This window comes from Hemitrygon akajei, chromosome 6, assembly GCF_048418815.1.
Source record: "Hemitrygon akajei chromosome 6, sHemAka1.3, whole genome shotgun sequence".
NCBI lineage: Eukaryota > Metazoa > Chordata > Chondrichthyes > Myliobatiformes > Dasyatidae > Hemitrygon > Hemitrygon akajei.
The window spans coordinates 145116369-145133139 of NC_133129.1; the positions used below are offsets into that span (position 1 = coordinate 145116369).

General features: G+C 41.2%; 1 protein-coding gene across 9 annotated transcripts in view; it reads right to left on the bottom strand.

The window, feature by feature from the left end:
• Window positions 1–6724: 6724 nt before the first annotated feature.
• The window catches only part of LOC140729557 (uncharacterized), a 77750-nt gene continuing 67703 nt past the window's right edge, over window positions 6725–16771 (bottom strand). For all 9 annotated transcript variants that reach the window (XM_073049458.1, XM_073049459.1, XM_073049454.1 and 6 more), the window contains one exon: window positions 6725–14658. In XM_073049458.1, coding sequence (XP_072905559.1) covers window positions 13810–14658 — 849 coding nt within the window. In that variant the 3' untranslated portion in view covers window positions 6725–13809. The remainder of the gene's footprint in view (window positions 14659–16771) is intronic.

A 16771-nucleotide genomic window follows, 5' to 3' on the forward strand; every position in this document is an offset into this window, starting at 1 on the left:
AAAAAACTATTCTCATTTAGTATTTCTAAAATTTTGCTTTTCTCTTCTATAATATCCATAAATGTCCATCACTTCTGTTCGTTGACTCTATCTTCATCTTTAATCCATTACGTTTGGAAGCCTCTATGTGTAATTAGCCAATAGATTAAAGTTTTTGTACGAACTCCTCCGCTTTTCGATAATCGGAAAAAAATTTTTTTCCCTCCTCCAAAAAAATTATCAGTGTTGCTGGATGACGCATTGTAAATTTATAACCCTTTTCCCATAAGGCTTTTTTCGCTGGGTTAAATTCCTTCTTTCTCTTCAACAGGTTGTAACTTATATCAGGATAAAAAAGAACTGGTTTCCCTTCTATCATCAATGGCCCGTTTCTATTTTTGGCACTTTGGGCAGCCGCCTTCAGGATCTTTTCTTTGTCTTGGTATCTTAAGCATTTTATCAAAATTGATCGTGGGTTTTGATCAGCTCGAGGTCTTGAACTTAAGGATCTATGAGCCCTTTCAATCTCGATTGGAGTTTCTCTTTCCATTTCCAATTTTTCAGGGATCCATTTTTGAAAAAAATTTATTGGATCTTCTCCTTCTATATCTTCTTTAAGTCCAACAATTTTAATATTATTTCGTCTACTGAAATTTTCAAGCTTATCAATTTTTTCCATAAATTGTTTTCTTTCTGATGTCCAAGCAGTATTTTCATTTTCCATTTTGTCCATTCTTTCAACCATGTCTTCCGTTTTAATTTCCAAGTCCATAATTTTCTTTTCCATTTTTTCCTGTCTTTTTGTCATTTTATCAAGCATAATCTCCATATTTGTCATTTTTTTGAGTACTTTTTGATTACTTTTAATTACTTTTAATGTGTCTAATTTACGCATGATTTGCCTCAAAGTCTTTTCTATATTTCCAAAAGAACTTTTATCTCCCTCTTCGTCTGATCTTTCCGGAAGATCTGACTCTCCCTCCGATTCGCTATCACTTTCAGTTGCAGTGGTAGCTGGGCTTTGTAGTTCTTGTTGCTCCTGTTTGCGCATGCTCCATCCTTTGCGTTTGCGCAGTTCACGATGGTCTTTTCCTTTAGAAATGGCCGATGTTGCCGCAGTTTCCCGTTCCATATCGCCGGTGGTATAATGTACCTGAGACCGCGGTTCCTCGGTAGATGCGGGCCTTGTTCCTGTTCCAACTTGCGTAGTCTTCCCGGTATTAGTTTTCTTCATCTTCCTTCTTTGAGGCATAGCTTGACACAATCCGGAGTAGTTTATAAGTAACTTTTAGAAAGTATTGACTAACTTTTCTTCATTTAAACATTAATTTATTAACTTTTTACGGGAGAGCTGGGATCCAGCGTCTTGATCCTACGTCATCACGTGACGTCCCCCCCCCTTTTTCCTAACTTGACTCCATTTAGATAGTAATCTGCCTTCCTGTTCTTGTCACCAAAGTGGATAACCTCACATTTATCCACATTAAACTGCATCTGCCATACATTTGCCCACTCACCCAACCTGTCCAAGTCACTCTGCATTCTCATAACATCCTCCTGACATTTCACACTGCCACCCAGCTTTGTGTCATCAGCAAATTTGCTAATGTTACTTTTAATCCCTTCATCTAAATCATCAATGTATATTGTAAACAGCTGTGGTCCCAGCACCAAACCTTGCGGTACCCCACTGGTCACAGCCTGCCATTCCGAAAGGGACCCGTTAATCACTACTCTTTGTTTCCTGTCAGCCAGCCAATTTTCAATCCATGTCAGTACTCTGCCCCCAATACCATGTGCCCTAATTTTGCCCACTAATCTCCTATGTGGGACTTTATCAAAAGCTTTCTGGAAGTCCAGGTACTCTACATCCACTGGCTCTCCTTTGTCCATTTTCATAGTTACATCCTCAAAAAACTCCAGATTGTTATGTATGAGAATCCCAGGAGGTCAGCAGTTTCTTAGATACTCAGACCATCCCATCTAACACATTCCTTCCCCATTTTGATGTTTAGTCTGAAAAACAACTGCACCTCCTGACCAGGTCTGCATGCTTTTATGCATTGAAGTTACTGCCACGTGATTAGTTGATTACATTTTGGCAATAATAAGGAGTGTACAAGTGTACCTAATAAAGTGGCCACTGAATATATCTATGATGACAAATGGGACATTCTGAAGCTGGCAATGGAATTGCTGGGGCAGCCAAAGCACAGTCACCTTGACCTGGAAAACATATAAATTAGGAGGGTTGTTCCTTTTGCTATTAGCTGGTTTGTGCCCCCTGTTTTTGGAATTTCTTCTCTGAAACCCTCCAAACCCTCCTTCAGCATCTCAAATTCTCTTTCAAAAGTCGACGGTGTACCTAATAGGGAACTGGAAACCTGTGTCAACCAACTGTTGGCAGTGTTCAAAGGCATCTTCAACCTCCCACTGCTGCAGTCATGGGCTCCCACCTGCTTCAAAAGGGTGTCAAACACACCAGGGCTCATACATTCTGAATGTTAAAAGGCCTGAACAGATTAGATATGGCAAAGTTATTTCCCATGTTAGGAGAGTCTAGGACAAGAGGGCATGACTTCAGGATTGAAGGACATCCATTTAGAACAGAGATGCGGAGAAATTACTTTAGTCACGAGGGCGGTAAATCTATGGAATTTGTTGCCCGAGCAGCTGTGGAGGCCAAGTCATTGGGTGCATTTAAGGCAGGGGTAGATAGGTTCTTGATTAGCCAGGGCATCACAGGGTATGGGGAGAAGGCAGGGAAGTGGGGATGACTGGAAGAATTGGATCAGCCCATGATTGAATGGCAAAGAGACTCGATGGGCCAAATGGCCTACTTCTGCACCAATATCTTATGGTCTTTTGGCTCAAGAAGAGTAGGGTGAACTGCCTCAATGACCACCACCTTGTGTACTGTGATAAAACCAGAAGACCATAAAACATAAAAGTAGAATTAGGCTATTCAGCCCATCACATCTACTCCACCATTCCATCATGGGGTGATTTATTATCACTCTCAACCTTATTCTCCTGCTTTCTCCCCACAACCTTTGATACCCTTACTAATCAATAACCTATCAACCTCTATTTTAAATATACAGTTCATATTGAGGGCCTCCACGGCTGTCTGTGCAATGAGTTCCACATATCCACCACCCTCTGGTCTTAGACTCCTCCACTAGAGAAAACACCCTCTCCATATCCATTCTATTAAGCCTTTCAATATTTGATAAGTTTCAATAAGATCCACCCTCGTTCTTCTCAATTCCAGTAAGTAGAGGACCAGAATCATCAAACACTCCTCATGTGCTAACCCTTTCATTCCTGGAATCATTCTCGTGATCTTCCTCTGGATCCTCGTCAATGCCAGCACATCTTTTATTTAGATAAGGGGCTCAGAACTGCTCACAATACTCCAAGTGCGGTCTGACCAATGCCTTATAAAGCCTCAGCATTACATCCTTGCTCTTACATTCTAGTCCTCTCAAAATGAATGCTAACATTGCAGTTGCCTTCCTGAGCCCCGATTCAACCTGCAAGATAACCTTCAGTGAATCCTACACAAGGACTCCTGTCCCTTTACATCTCTGATTTTTGAATTTTCTCCCTGTATATGCCTTTATTCCTTCTATCAAAGTGCATGACAACACACTTGCTTACACTATATTCCATCTGCCACTTCTTTGCCCTTTCTCGTAATCTATCTACAGTAAGTCCTTCTGCAGGTTCTCTCCTTCCTCAACACTACCTGCCGCTCCACCTATCTTCTTATTGTCCGTAAACCTGGCCACAAAGCCATCAATTCCATCATCCAAGGCATTGACGGATAACATGAAAAGAAGCAGTCCCAACACTGACCACTGCGGAACACCACTAGTCACCAGCAGCCAACCAGAAATGCATCTGCTATTCCCACTCTTTGGCTCCTGCCAGTCAGCCAATCTTCTACTCATGTTAGTACCTTTCCTGTAATACCAAGAGTTCTTATTTTGTTAAACAGCCCCATGTGCAGTACCTTCTCAAATGCCTTCTGAAAATCCAAGGAAACATTATCTACTGACTCTCCTCTGTCTATCCTGCCTGTTATCTCCTCAATGAATTCTAAAGTGCTTTGCGAAGGTGGTCATGGCAGAAGTAATTCCTGCCTAAGCAAGGACCTGGACCCACTGCAATTTGCCTACTGCCACAATAGGAGCAAAAGCAACCTTACTGGATCTCCACTCAGTCTTGGACAGCCTGAACAACAGCAATACCTGTGCCAGACTGCTGTTTGTTGATTACATCTCAGCAATCAACACCATCATACCCTCGATACTAATCAACGAGTTTCAAAACCTGAGCCTCTGTACCTCATACTTGACTTCCTCTTTGGAAGATCACAGGCAGTGCGGATTGGAAATAACACATCTTCTCACTGACAATTGACACCAGCACACCTCAAGGATGCATGCTCTACTCTCTACACCCGTAACTCTCTGGCTAGGTACAGCACAAATGCCATCTATAACTTTGCTGATGACACAATTGTTGGCAGAATTTCAGATGGTGACAAGGAGGCATACAACAGTGGTTGAGAAGCGTTACAACAACAACCTTGCATTTAATGTCACTAAGACTAAGGGAACTAATTGTGGACTTTAAGAAGGGGAAGTCAAAGGAACTCAGTTTAGTCCTCATGGAGGAGTCAGCAGTGGAAAGGGTGAAGAGTTTGAAGTTCTTGGGTGTCAACATCTCTGAAGATCTGTCCCAGGCCCAATGTATTGACGTAATTGAATGAAGCTATATTTCATTAGAAGTTTGAAGGGATTTTGCATGTCACCAAAGATTCTTACCAACTTTCTACAGATGTACAGTGGACAGTATTCTAACTGGTTGTATCACTGTCTGGTATGAGGGGAACACTGCACAGGATCAGAAAAAGCCACAGAGGGTTGCAAAATCAGCCAGCTCCATCATAGGCACTAGCCGCCCCAGCATCAAGGGCTATTTTCCTATTTTAGGAACAGCTTCTTCCCTATGGACAATGAACTGGCCATTAACACTACCTCACTACTTCTGCTTTCTACAAACATATTTGCACTATTTGTTTAATTTATTTTAATGTACTTTTCGTTGTAATTTATGGTTTGTTTTTATGTATTGCACTGTACTGGCGTACCAAAACAACAAATTCCATGACATATGTCAGTGATGTTAAACCTGATTCTGATTCAGTAATGAAGTCTTACATTGTCACCTCTGTCCCAGAGCTTCCCAGAACTGGCAGGATAATCGATAGAGGAGGACCTGAGAGATATGTCAGCCTGTACAAATTGAACCTGCTTGCAACACGAGTGGAGAACAGAGATTGAAAATAAGGAGGAGGAAGACCAGAAAAAGAAGGGGTAGAATACATTTCAAAAAGGATTCTCAGCACTTAATTGGAAAATTTCAATTCCTGTTCTCCAAGATCACCTGGCTTGCATAGATTTATATTGGTTGGGGTTGATGATACATACTGCGTCCTCGCTGTCTACATGATATGCAAGCCAGGGGAGTACAATATGGAGAGCAGTCTGTTGCCCATGCTGCAGACTCCCCCTCTCCACGCAGATGATGAATCCATAGGCACGGCAGAGACTGATACAGTTTGGCACCAGCTGTGTTGCAGGAATAACCAGTCAGTGTTGAACTCAACATACGAGGGGTGATTGATAAATTCATGGCCTGGGGTAGAAGGAATCAATTTTAGAAAACTTAGCACATTTACTTTTCAGCATAGTCCCCTCCTACATTTACACACTTAGTCCAGCAGTCGTGGAGCATACGGATCTTGGACCTCCAGAAAGTGTCCACAGCAGCGGTGATTGATAAGTTCATGGCCTAAGGTAAAAGGAGATGAGTTATACAGCTCTCGTTACATGCACATGCAGTTCAACTCTTTGAGTGATTATGCAGAAAGTTTGAAGTTAATAACTCATCGGGGTGATTGATAGGTCTGTGGCCTAAGGTAGAAGGAGATGAGTTAACTTCAAACTTTCTGCATAATCACTCAAAGAGTTGACCTGCATGTGCATGTAACGAGAGCTGTATAACTCATCTCCTTCTACCTTAGGCCATGAACCTATCAATCACCCATCTGGACACTTTCTGGAGATCCAAGTGTGTAAATGTCGGAGGGGACTATATTGAAAAATAAATGTGCTAGGTTTTCTAAAATTGACTCCTTCTACTTCTAGGCCACGAGCTTATCAATGTCCCCTCGTAGGACTGCAGCTCTGGAATTTTTCTCAGGGTTTAGTCCCGAAGCCTCTCTCATGGATGGGTATACCCACAAGGTGGCAGAGCTTTCAGGTTGGAGTTATAGACTTGTAGAGGACATTGATAGCTTTTTGGAATCTAGACAATTGATGCAGCCAGAAATATTCTGCTGCGGTCCTAACCCTTCATGAATCAAAGTGGACTTTAATGATTTATTGGGCAGGCATGGCAATATCATACCTGAGTCTTTGATTGCCTCAGTCTATAATTCTATTTGCAATTATCTCATCTCCTTCGTTTAACTCTCCTTAAAAGATGCATATACTGTAGTTACCTACCTTAATACCACTTCATGGGGCTTGTGTTTGACAACATTTCAATGATATTCCTTGCAAAGTTTTAGGATACAATATGTGTTATATCAATTCTAAATTCTTGTTATTGTTGATATTCACTATAATCCATAAGGTCATATCCAATATTTTTTATTATGTCATACATGAGCAATCACAGTTGTTGATGCAACGTGATGAAATGATTGGGTATGTTGTATTTATTAAAATATGCTTTTACGGTAACATGGTATGCTATAAATTAACATCATATTCCAAAATTCAACACATCACCTTCAAAATTCACATTTCTTAATTGTGCCTTATATAGTTCATTATGTGAAAAATGACATGCAAATGTTGTGAAGCATCATTCCAGACAGTGTACCTGGTATTCAACAGCTCTGATGTAACTAGCCTATGATAATTTCAAAGAATTCCCATGGCCAGCTAACCTAGGAACAAAATGAACGTTTTAAATTTTTAAAAATATTACACAGATTATCAGTTAAAGATTGCAGTTTCCCAATGTAATAAAAAGAAATGCTGAAGCATCATAAATTAACTTTATTATTTTAACATATTTTTGAAATAGTCATGTAAGGAAGTTGCAGTACATACATCAATTTAGATTTTCAAGTTTTAAAAACCCACTTAGATTTCTTGTAACCAAGTATAAGTTTGCTATGTGACTGGCTCATGACTGTTTAAAATTCATGAAGATCCACTGATTTCCCTTGATTAGATGAGGAAAAATGCAAGTAGCACAATCTCTGGAGAAGTACTAAGTCACTGACAGAAACTCTGTGATTCATCCAGTAAAATCTGCATGTGAGTAAGTCTCAAATTCAATTTCAATTTATAAGAAAACACAATTGTCAGTAGTTTTGCTGCCTCGAATTCCACAATATTCACGCCTGTGTTTCAATGTCACTGGTGGCAATTTATGGGTGAAGGAGTGGGCTCAGGGGCTGGGAAGTCAGTCACTGGATAACGTAGCTCCCATCTGTTTGACGCTTCACGTATAATTTAAGAATGAGGCACAAGATCTGCTCATGCATTTCTGAAAAAATTGATGGTGGACAACATTTGGATGACGCACATAGAAGCTTACAATTCCATGCTCATATATAACTAATGTGCCATTTTTAAAATACGCACTCTATTGTCTACCTGCACTGCATCGTCTCTGTCAGACTTCATATTGTTATTGTTTTATCTTGCATTGTTAATATGAATTGGTATGAACAGTATGCAAAACAAGTTTTTCAAGTATCTCACTACATGTGACAGTAATAAACCAATTTAAATTGCTGCACATATGTGCAATGTGTAAATGGTGGGTTTTAACCGAGTTTGCATGTTGAGATAATTCATATGAATTGCACTGAATGATAGAGAGTATTGGTGCTGGGTGAGAGGTGAAATAAGCACTGGTGGGAGTCAGTATATCTCATTGCGAGAATGATTCATTTTGACAATTCACATCATTCTGCTCACTAATTTTATCAAAAACATGGTAAAGTTAAAAAGGAAACTGTTTGCATCCAGGAAAATTCACCAACTGCTTTTAAAAACTATGGCTTTAATAATATACTTCTTTGTTTCCCCATATTTTTCTAATGGAGTGAAAAAACAACATACAAGGATTTTGAAAAGAAGCTGCTGAGAACTCCACTAAAGAGGAGCTTCTGTTTTGCTGATGAGGATTAGGTTGCTGCTTGCCCCAAAGGCAAAAACAGTAACTCTCAGTTGAGAACTCAAGCAAGACTTGGGGACTCTTGGAATACAAGTGATGAAATATTAATTGCTAGATGAGAAAATGTCAAATCAGAACAGTAAATTGCTTAAATGTAACAAAACCACACACATCGAATTATATTTATTTTCAGTGAGGACTCCAGGATATTTTAAATCATGTTCACAGCTTGCTGCTGAAAATCTAATTTATTTTCTATACTTCAAGTATTTTAAGATGCAGCTAATTAAGAGCTGGTGGGCTGTGGTTGCCATAGCAATGCTCAATTAATTGGAGCATTGTTGACTAGTTTAGTCTACCCTACATGCTGTAATTCCACTACAGTATTAGGGTCAGACACGGAGCTCAGATTGGTCTACAAGTCAAAAGAATATTCCTACGTTAGAATTTTACTCATAGTTCACCACTATTTTTTTCATAACTTTTAACTTTAAAATTTTAGTGGTCTACAAGGGAGTTGAAATTGGGAACTGAAAAGAGTATTAAGTACTTAATGCTGAGGTGTATGGAGAAAACCTTCTATCTCAGGTAGCCATAAAAGCCTGACACTTCTTCATTTCTCACATCAGACACCGTGTTGTTTCTCCTTTAGAGGGCTAATGTTCTTGCTGCTCAGGTATATTGCTTTCTTGAACAGATCCAGAATAATAGAGCACATTAAACATTCATTTCATATTCCTCCTGGATTCTGAAAAGAAACCACACCTTTTCACTCCTTCATGGCAAGGGGTCAATTTAAATCCCTCAGAATTGTGTAAGCAATTCCTCTGAGAGGACCTGTGATTATAAAAGCCCCATTTTCTTCCCCTTCAACTGAATGGGACCACGAGATCTCCAGTGGTCCGTGGAAGTGAATAAAAGGCCAGTAAAAATCCAGAATAGGAGCAATTGCAGAAAAGGAACTCAGAATATATATTAGCCGAACTTTTTGTCCTATTTCTCATAAAATTCTTCTTTTGCAAAACCCAGGAATTAAAGTCTATAAAGAATAAAATTAATCTAGAAATGGTAATAGCAAGATAATCCACCCAAAGGGAGAGTAGAAGTCTGACCATACACTCCTCACACAAATTTCACATTTGATATTTCTCGATTCTTTTGCAGGAACAATTACTGCAAATGTGAAAGGGGTTTAGGGGCTGGTGGGGGCTGCCAGAAGAATTTGCCTTCAGAGCCAAGATTTGCAAAAGCTAATGGGCAAAACAGCTCCTGTTATTAATCTGCCTGTGTGGGCAAACATAGAATTGAATGTATGGGCTGGTAAAAAATGGAGTGGAGAGGCATTTACAATTGGTAATTGTTGCATAGATTTGCCTGAAATTGGGAATTTAGGAGTGAAAGTCTGATGGAAGGTGCTTGCTCCACAAGGAGTACCTTTAGTACTTTCTGAGGCCAAAGGAAGTCAGAGAACACACTAAAACATTCAGAAGTTTACAGTGACACCTGCCCCTTGATCAGAATCAAAGAAAATCTGCAAGATTGAACATAGAAGAGTACAGCACAGGAACAGGCCATTCAGCCCTCAATGTTGTGCTGAACCAGCTAAAAAGCAAATCAAAAACACTCAAACACTAATCCCTCCTACCTACACCACCTCCGTATCCCTCCATCTTTCTTACATCCATGTGCCTATCCAAACGTCTCTTAAAAGCCTCTAATGTATTTTCCTCTATACCACCTACCAGCAGTGCATTCCAGGCATCCAAGACTCTGAGTAAGCGATTTATCCCTCACATACTTTTGAACCTACCCCTCTCACCCTTTGGTATTAGATATTTCAACCCTGGGAAACAGATACTCTCTCCACTCTATCCATGCCTCTCATAATCATTTGAACCTCAGTCAGATCTCCCCTCAGCCTCCCAACTGTTGTGCAGTGGAGAGCATCCGAACATGCTGCTGCATCACTGCAGGGTATGGAAATGGCACTGAGACAGACAGGAAGGCTCCTCAACGGGTAGTGAAAACTGCCCAACGCACCACTGGCACCAGCCTACCCACCATTAAGGGCATATAATAGAAAGGTGCCAGAGAAAGGACCAGCAGTATCGTGAAGGATCCCACTAACCCTGCACGTGGACTACTTGTCCCAGTCCCATCACACAGGAGGCTACGTAGAATGCACACCTGGACCACCAGACTCAAAAGGTTTCTTTTCCCCAAGCAGCAAGGCTGATCAACACCTCCACCCATGAACCTTCCCCTCCACAACCCCAACCACCACTGTTTTATCATTTTCTGTCAGTCACCTTATGTACAAGCACTCCTGTGCCTAGTGTCACTTTATGGACATGTAATCAATTTATGTATACAAGCTATCTCATGTATTTAAATTTATTGTGTTTTTGTTTGATGATCAGATCCTTTACACTTCTGTACTGGAAATGACATTAAACAATCTTGAATCTAATAACCAGTAGAGGCTGCCACCTACCCTACCCATGCCTCTAATAATGTTACAAACCTCTATAAGGTCACCCTTCACCATCTAGCCTATCTAATCTCTCCTTGTTAATAAATCCCTCCATTCAAGGCAACATCCTAGTGAAGCTCTTCCACACTCTAGTGCTTTCACATCCTTTCTATAGCATGGCAGCCAGGGCTGCACACAATATTCCAAGCGTGGTCGAAGCTGTTCTTTATAAAGCTTCATGTCCCAATTTCTATACTCAATTGGTGTTGCCTTTGAAGGGAACCTCACTACCTTATTCACCTGTGTCACCATTTTCTGTGTCAACCTGCACCCCATGGCCCTCTGCTTCCACACCCTTGCCATGGGTGGTGTATGTTCTGCTAGTATAGATGATAAAAATACATTATCTCACACTTTCTGGATTAATTTCCAGCTGACCTTTGTCCCTCCGGGTCCTTAGGCAACCATCCTTGCCCTCCACAACTCCACCAATCTTAGCGCCATCAGCCAATTTACTTATCAGGCCACAGCATTCTCATCCAAGTCATTTATTTATATGGCAAACAATAAATGTGCCAGCACTAATCCCTGAAGTACACCATTGATTACACACCTGTAGTCACAAAAGTCTGTAACCATTAACTCTGGCTGCTATCACTAAGATAATTTTGAATCCAGTTTGTCAAAGCACCTTGGATTCAATGTGTCCTAATTCTCTGGGCCAGCCTTCCTTGCAGGAACTTGTCTAATGCATTAGTCAAGTCCAGGTATAACATAACCACTCTCTTGCCTTCACCAAGGGAGGCAAACTCCTCAAAAAACTCAAGATTTGAGGGGCAGGATTTCCCATGCATAAAACCATGCTGACTTCCCCATCAGACCCTGTTATAAATCCCATCCTATCCTCAAGAAGTTTTTTCTACTACTGACACACACTCAGTGCCACTCTGTTAGGTATATCTGTACAGCTGCTTGTTAATGCAAATATCCAATCAGCCAATCACATGGCAGCAACTCACTGCACAAAAGCATGCAGACATGGTCAAGAGGTTTAGATGTTGCTCAGCCCGAGTGAGGAAGAATGATTGTTGGTGGCAGACAGGGTGGTTTGAGTATCTCAGAAACTGCTGAAACCCTGGGATTTTCACACACAGCAGTCTCTAGATTTTACCAAGAGTGGCGCGAGAAACAAAATGTCCGCTGAAAAGCAGTTCTGTGGGCGAAAATGCCTTGTTAATGAGAAAGGTTAGAGGAGAGTGGCCGGACTGGTTCAAGCTGACGGGTAGGTGATAGTAACTCAAATAAATATGCATTACAACAGTGGTGTGCAGAAGAGCATCTCTGAGCATACAGCACGTCTAATCTTGAGGTGGATAGGGTACAGCAGCAGAGTACCATGAACATACACTCAATGGCCACTTTATTAGGTAGAGGAGGTACATAGTAAAATGGCCAGATTGTAAGCCTCACCAGCCAGCAGTCTTCTGGTTTATCCCAGTGCCTTTCTTCAATTTGGTATCAACAGCAACTACTCTCCAGATTTCTGGAACCGATTGTAAAGCTTGGGAACACTTTGATCCTAATATGTACAGCAGCTAAAAGCCAGCTCTTTTGTTCAATTTTCGCACACCTATCAGTTCTTGTTTTTTTTTTGGTCATTTGTACACACAAAGTTTTTCATTCTTTTACAAAATTTCATTTATAATTAGTTTGGTATTTTAGCTTGTAAGTCATCGGCCACAGTCCTTTAGCGCCAAGCTATATTTTAACACTGACTCAACATTCTAGGCCAAGGATGGTGCAAAGAACTTATTACAGCTATGTTACAATGCTGCAGCCACATCAGTTTATATTAAGCTTCAATTGTAATTCAGATTTAATATAAACAAAAACAATAATTGAATGATTTGCACTCCAGGTGTACAAAAATCTACTTTAGCTAGTGTAGGTTGCGCTGATAATAATTTCCAGGTAAAACCGCAACTGTCCCAAAGTTAAACCAGGCACTGTTGATTGGTATCCAAACAAATGCAGCTGAGCTTTGTAAATGAACAAACAAAATTACATAATAAGTTCAGCACTGTACTTGTCATCATCTACACTGTACTTTCTATGAATACAGAACAACTGTCTTCTGACAGTCAAAAAAACCAAACAAGCAGCAAAACCTGTTAACAATTATGAATGAGACGTGAATTCAGGGGTCATGTTTCTGGTGGCAATCCTTTGCATACGGCACCTGCCAGATTCACCTTGCACTGCTCTAGATTCTTGCAAGCTTATGTTTTTTTAAAGTCCATAAATGATTACAGCTTTGGGACAAGCTGTTTTATTGGCCAGTCAGCACACAGTAGTAGCACGGGATCTCCTGTTCTATAGGGCTCCATCAGGGCAGGCATTTGTGCGAGTGTCCACACAAGCACATAAAAGAGATCATAATGTCCCCCTCCTCCCTCCACCTTTTCCCCACATTTTCTCTAGCGTCTATCTGCCGTGGATGGGATACAGATTTTTTTTTTATATGCCTCTGTGTGTGTGTGGTCGTTGGTAGAATTTTCTTAAGATCTAATGTTCTCCTTGATGAAAAGCATGGCAAATTCTCAGTAGCTGCAGGCTGAGAATTTCTCCGAATACCTTTCTCCACAGGCAAAATACACCTCAAGATTTACCATTTCTTCCCAGGTAGGAGACAGTGTGCTTTAAAAGAAATTGTCATCTAATTTCTCCGCTGTAATTAGAGTGACCCACCTTAGCATTTGTGATAAGTGGAATGATACTACAGTTCACCTAAATGGGTCCAATGGAATATCTTGTCACTCTTTTATTTATTCCATTTGAAAAATGATGCATATAATTCATGGGAAAAATTTAATGCAGAAAGAAAATGATGGACAACTTATAAAAGTGTACATAAATACTCTAGGAAGGAAATAGTTTGTCCAAGTTTTGTATCTGAAATAAAATATTCAAGCCAAACAAACTCGCAGGCAAATGTTTCAAGTTTTAAACTTCTGACCAACAGACACTGAGAGAATCGTTAAGGCATTTATTTGGACAGGCTGTAAAGATACAAGACTTAAAGATTAAGTCCAAGCTATCTTTCGAGACAGTGCCTGTTTAAAACACTCAGGGTCCTTTTTCCCTGGCCTCAGTGACTTCTCAAGTGTTACTAAAAGATTCTGATGGCATTCCTGGATATTCAGTGGATACTTGGATCTCACAAATTCATACGCTGTCATAAGATGCATGTTTTGCTTCAGCATGAGGTACTGTATAATACACGTAGGTGCTAGGGAGTATCCATCCCGGCAATGAACTAGGACTCGTTTCTGTTTCTCAGCTGATGCGCTGATACAGCCATTGATGTCTTCAAAGCAGTGTTCTTTCAAAGGGAAAACATCTTCATTTGAAAAGTCATTGATGTTGACCTTGAGACGAGACCAGCTGTGCTTTACGTTCTTGGAGCAGGTACACGGGATGAGACACATGTTCAACTCTCCAGGGAGGTTGCTCATATCAATAATGCTGTCAATGTTGTTCTTGCACAGGATATGTCCACTGTAGGCGGCATTCAGATTCCCCACATAAATATATTCAGTCACCTTGGCAATGACAGGTTCCGAGTACTGCAGCTGCTCAGGGATGCCGTGCTTGCACTCCTTCGGACTGTCTGTTTTGCTTGAGGCCTTGCGACTGTGGTTCTTCAGTTTTTTGGAGCCAGACCTCGAGGGTGGGTTGGAGTCCGATTCTGAGCTGCTGTTCCAAGGTGGCGAAAATAGAGAAAACCTGCTGGAGGACTTGGTCTTGGCCAGTGTTTCGTTGGAGCCTGATAAATTTGACGTAGATGTGGCTGATCCAGAAGCACAGAAGAGGGAAGCTCTCTCCAAAGACCCCGTGCTGCTTGACGCTCCAGTTGAGTAGGCTTTGTCCATCTGAAAGAGATGGTGGAACTGTCAGGGAAAATATTCTTCTCATTAGACAGAGAATGGTACAGCACAGGCATGGGCCCTTCAGCTCATGTGTGCTGACCAGGATACCAATCCAAACCAAATCCAACCACCCACACATAACGTATACACCACCACTCCCGCCTGTCTCTTTCCACCACTCCACCGGCAGCTCTTTCCAAGCCCCTACCACTCAATGTAAAAAAAAAATTGCTTCATAAATCTCCTAAGTTTCCTCCCCTCCACCCCCGACTTTAAAATGACAGCCTTCTAGTATCTGGCATTTCTACTCCAGGAATAATCACTGACTATTTGCAACTTTAATAATTTTTACATTCTTCTGTTAGGTTTCCCCCTCAGCCTCTGAAAACAATGGAAGTTTGCACAACTTCTTCACATTGCTAAACTTAACAGGACCCTCAAAAATGGCTTAATAATAATGTAATGAAAGAATATGATTTTTTTTAAAGATAAAATTAGTTGTTAGATGATTTTTGCATGGCAGAGTTCTGATACTTTATGAGGCAACAATGATGAGATGCCCTGCAGAGAGGTGGTGAGAAAGCTAAAGGCCTAGTGCCGGGCAAATAACCTTCTCCTTGGTCTTGCTGCCAAAGAGGTTATCAACTTCAGGACAATCTGCACCACCTACACCCTCTTCACAGCAGCGGCAAGCAATTTCAAACACCTGGGAGTGCACATTTTGCGCCAACTTTCACGGTCCCAAAACACATCCTCCTCAGTCAGGGAGGTCGAACACATCGATGCTTTCTGAGGGGGCTGAAGAAAACTGGTCCATGGACATAAATGCTCATGATTTTCTCAGACATCCCACCCTGCAAAAACACATTTCAGGGAGGTAGCGCCCCTGACCCCTGCAACCCCATATCCTCCCCCCCCACCCCCCCCAGTTGACCTCCAAGGGTGTATGTAATACTTTGTTAAGTGATTTTGTCTAATCTGTAAACCAAGTTGGGTACATGCAGAAAATGTGACATTAAAATATGTACTTATATTATCATGGAGTCACTTTTTATTGTATTACAACTTTAAGCAAGTCTACAGGGAGTTTGGCCTCATCACGTAGGACATCAATAGAGTAGCTCCTTAGCAGCTAACCAGCTAGTTTAAATGACGTGAACTATGTTAATGAACGAATGACACCTGTTAAACTCACCTCAACATGTCTTTTACATTTTAACCCACCATGGCCAATAGAAAAGTCACTGTTGAAAACAGTGCAGCGAGCATCACTGTCATTATTTTTGAGGTCGACTGTAAAGCCCGCCCACAGAGAAAACTGATAGGTCTACTTAGCACGAAGAGAGACCAATCAGGATGCTCCCTCTCGCTCTTCCTCTCCAAAAAAAAAAATCAATTTCTGGGATATCGTATACAATTTGCGGCTGTCAGGGAGCCGCTATCAATATGCGGGAGACTCCCGGAACTTCGGGGAGAGGTGGAATGTCTGTTTTCTGCCGATGTACAGTTGTGAGCATCCTAACTTGCTGCATCACTGTCTGGTACAGAAACTGGACTGTGGTGCACAAGAGGACTCTGCAATGAGTCGCTGAAACTGTCCAAAGCATCACTGGCACATGCCTACCTATATCCAGAAAGGTGCCAGAAAAACAAAACCACAAACAAGAGAAAATCTGCAGATGCTGGAAATCCAAGCAAGACACATAAAATGCTGGAGGACCTCAGCAGGCCAGGCAGCATCTATGGAAACAAGCACAGTCAGTGTTTCGGGCCAAAACCCTCTGGCAGGTCTAAAAAAAAGCCAGCTATGTCATGAAGGATCCTGCCCACCCTGCCTATGGACTGTATGTCCCACTCTCATTAGGGAAAACACAGCATCCATGCCAGGACCACTGGATTCAAAAACAATTACTTCCCCAAAGCCATCCGGCGAATCAAATCCTATCAATCAGTCTACGTACATACAATCAGCCTATGAGTAGAACAATTATTTGTACATTGAGTTTTATGGGATTACTTTTGTTTTTATTGCGCGCTTTATGCTTATTGTGATTTTTTAATGCCGCATCGGATCCGGATTAACAATTATTTTGTTCTCCTTTTCAGGAAACCATCC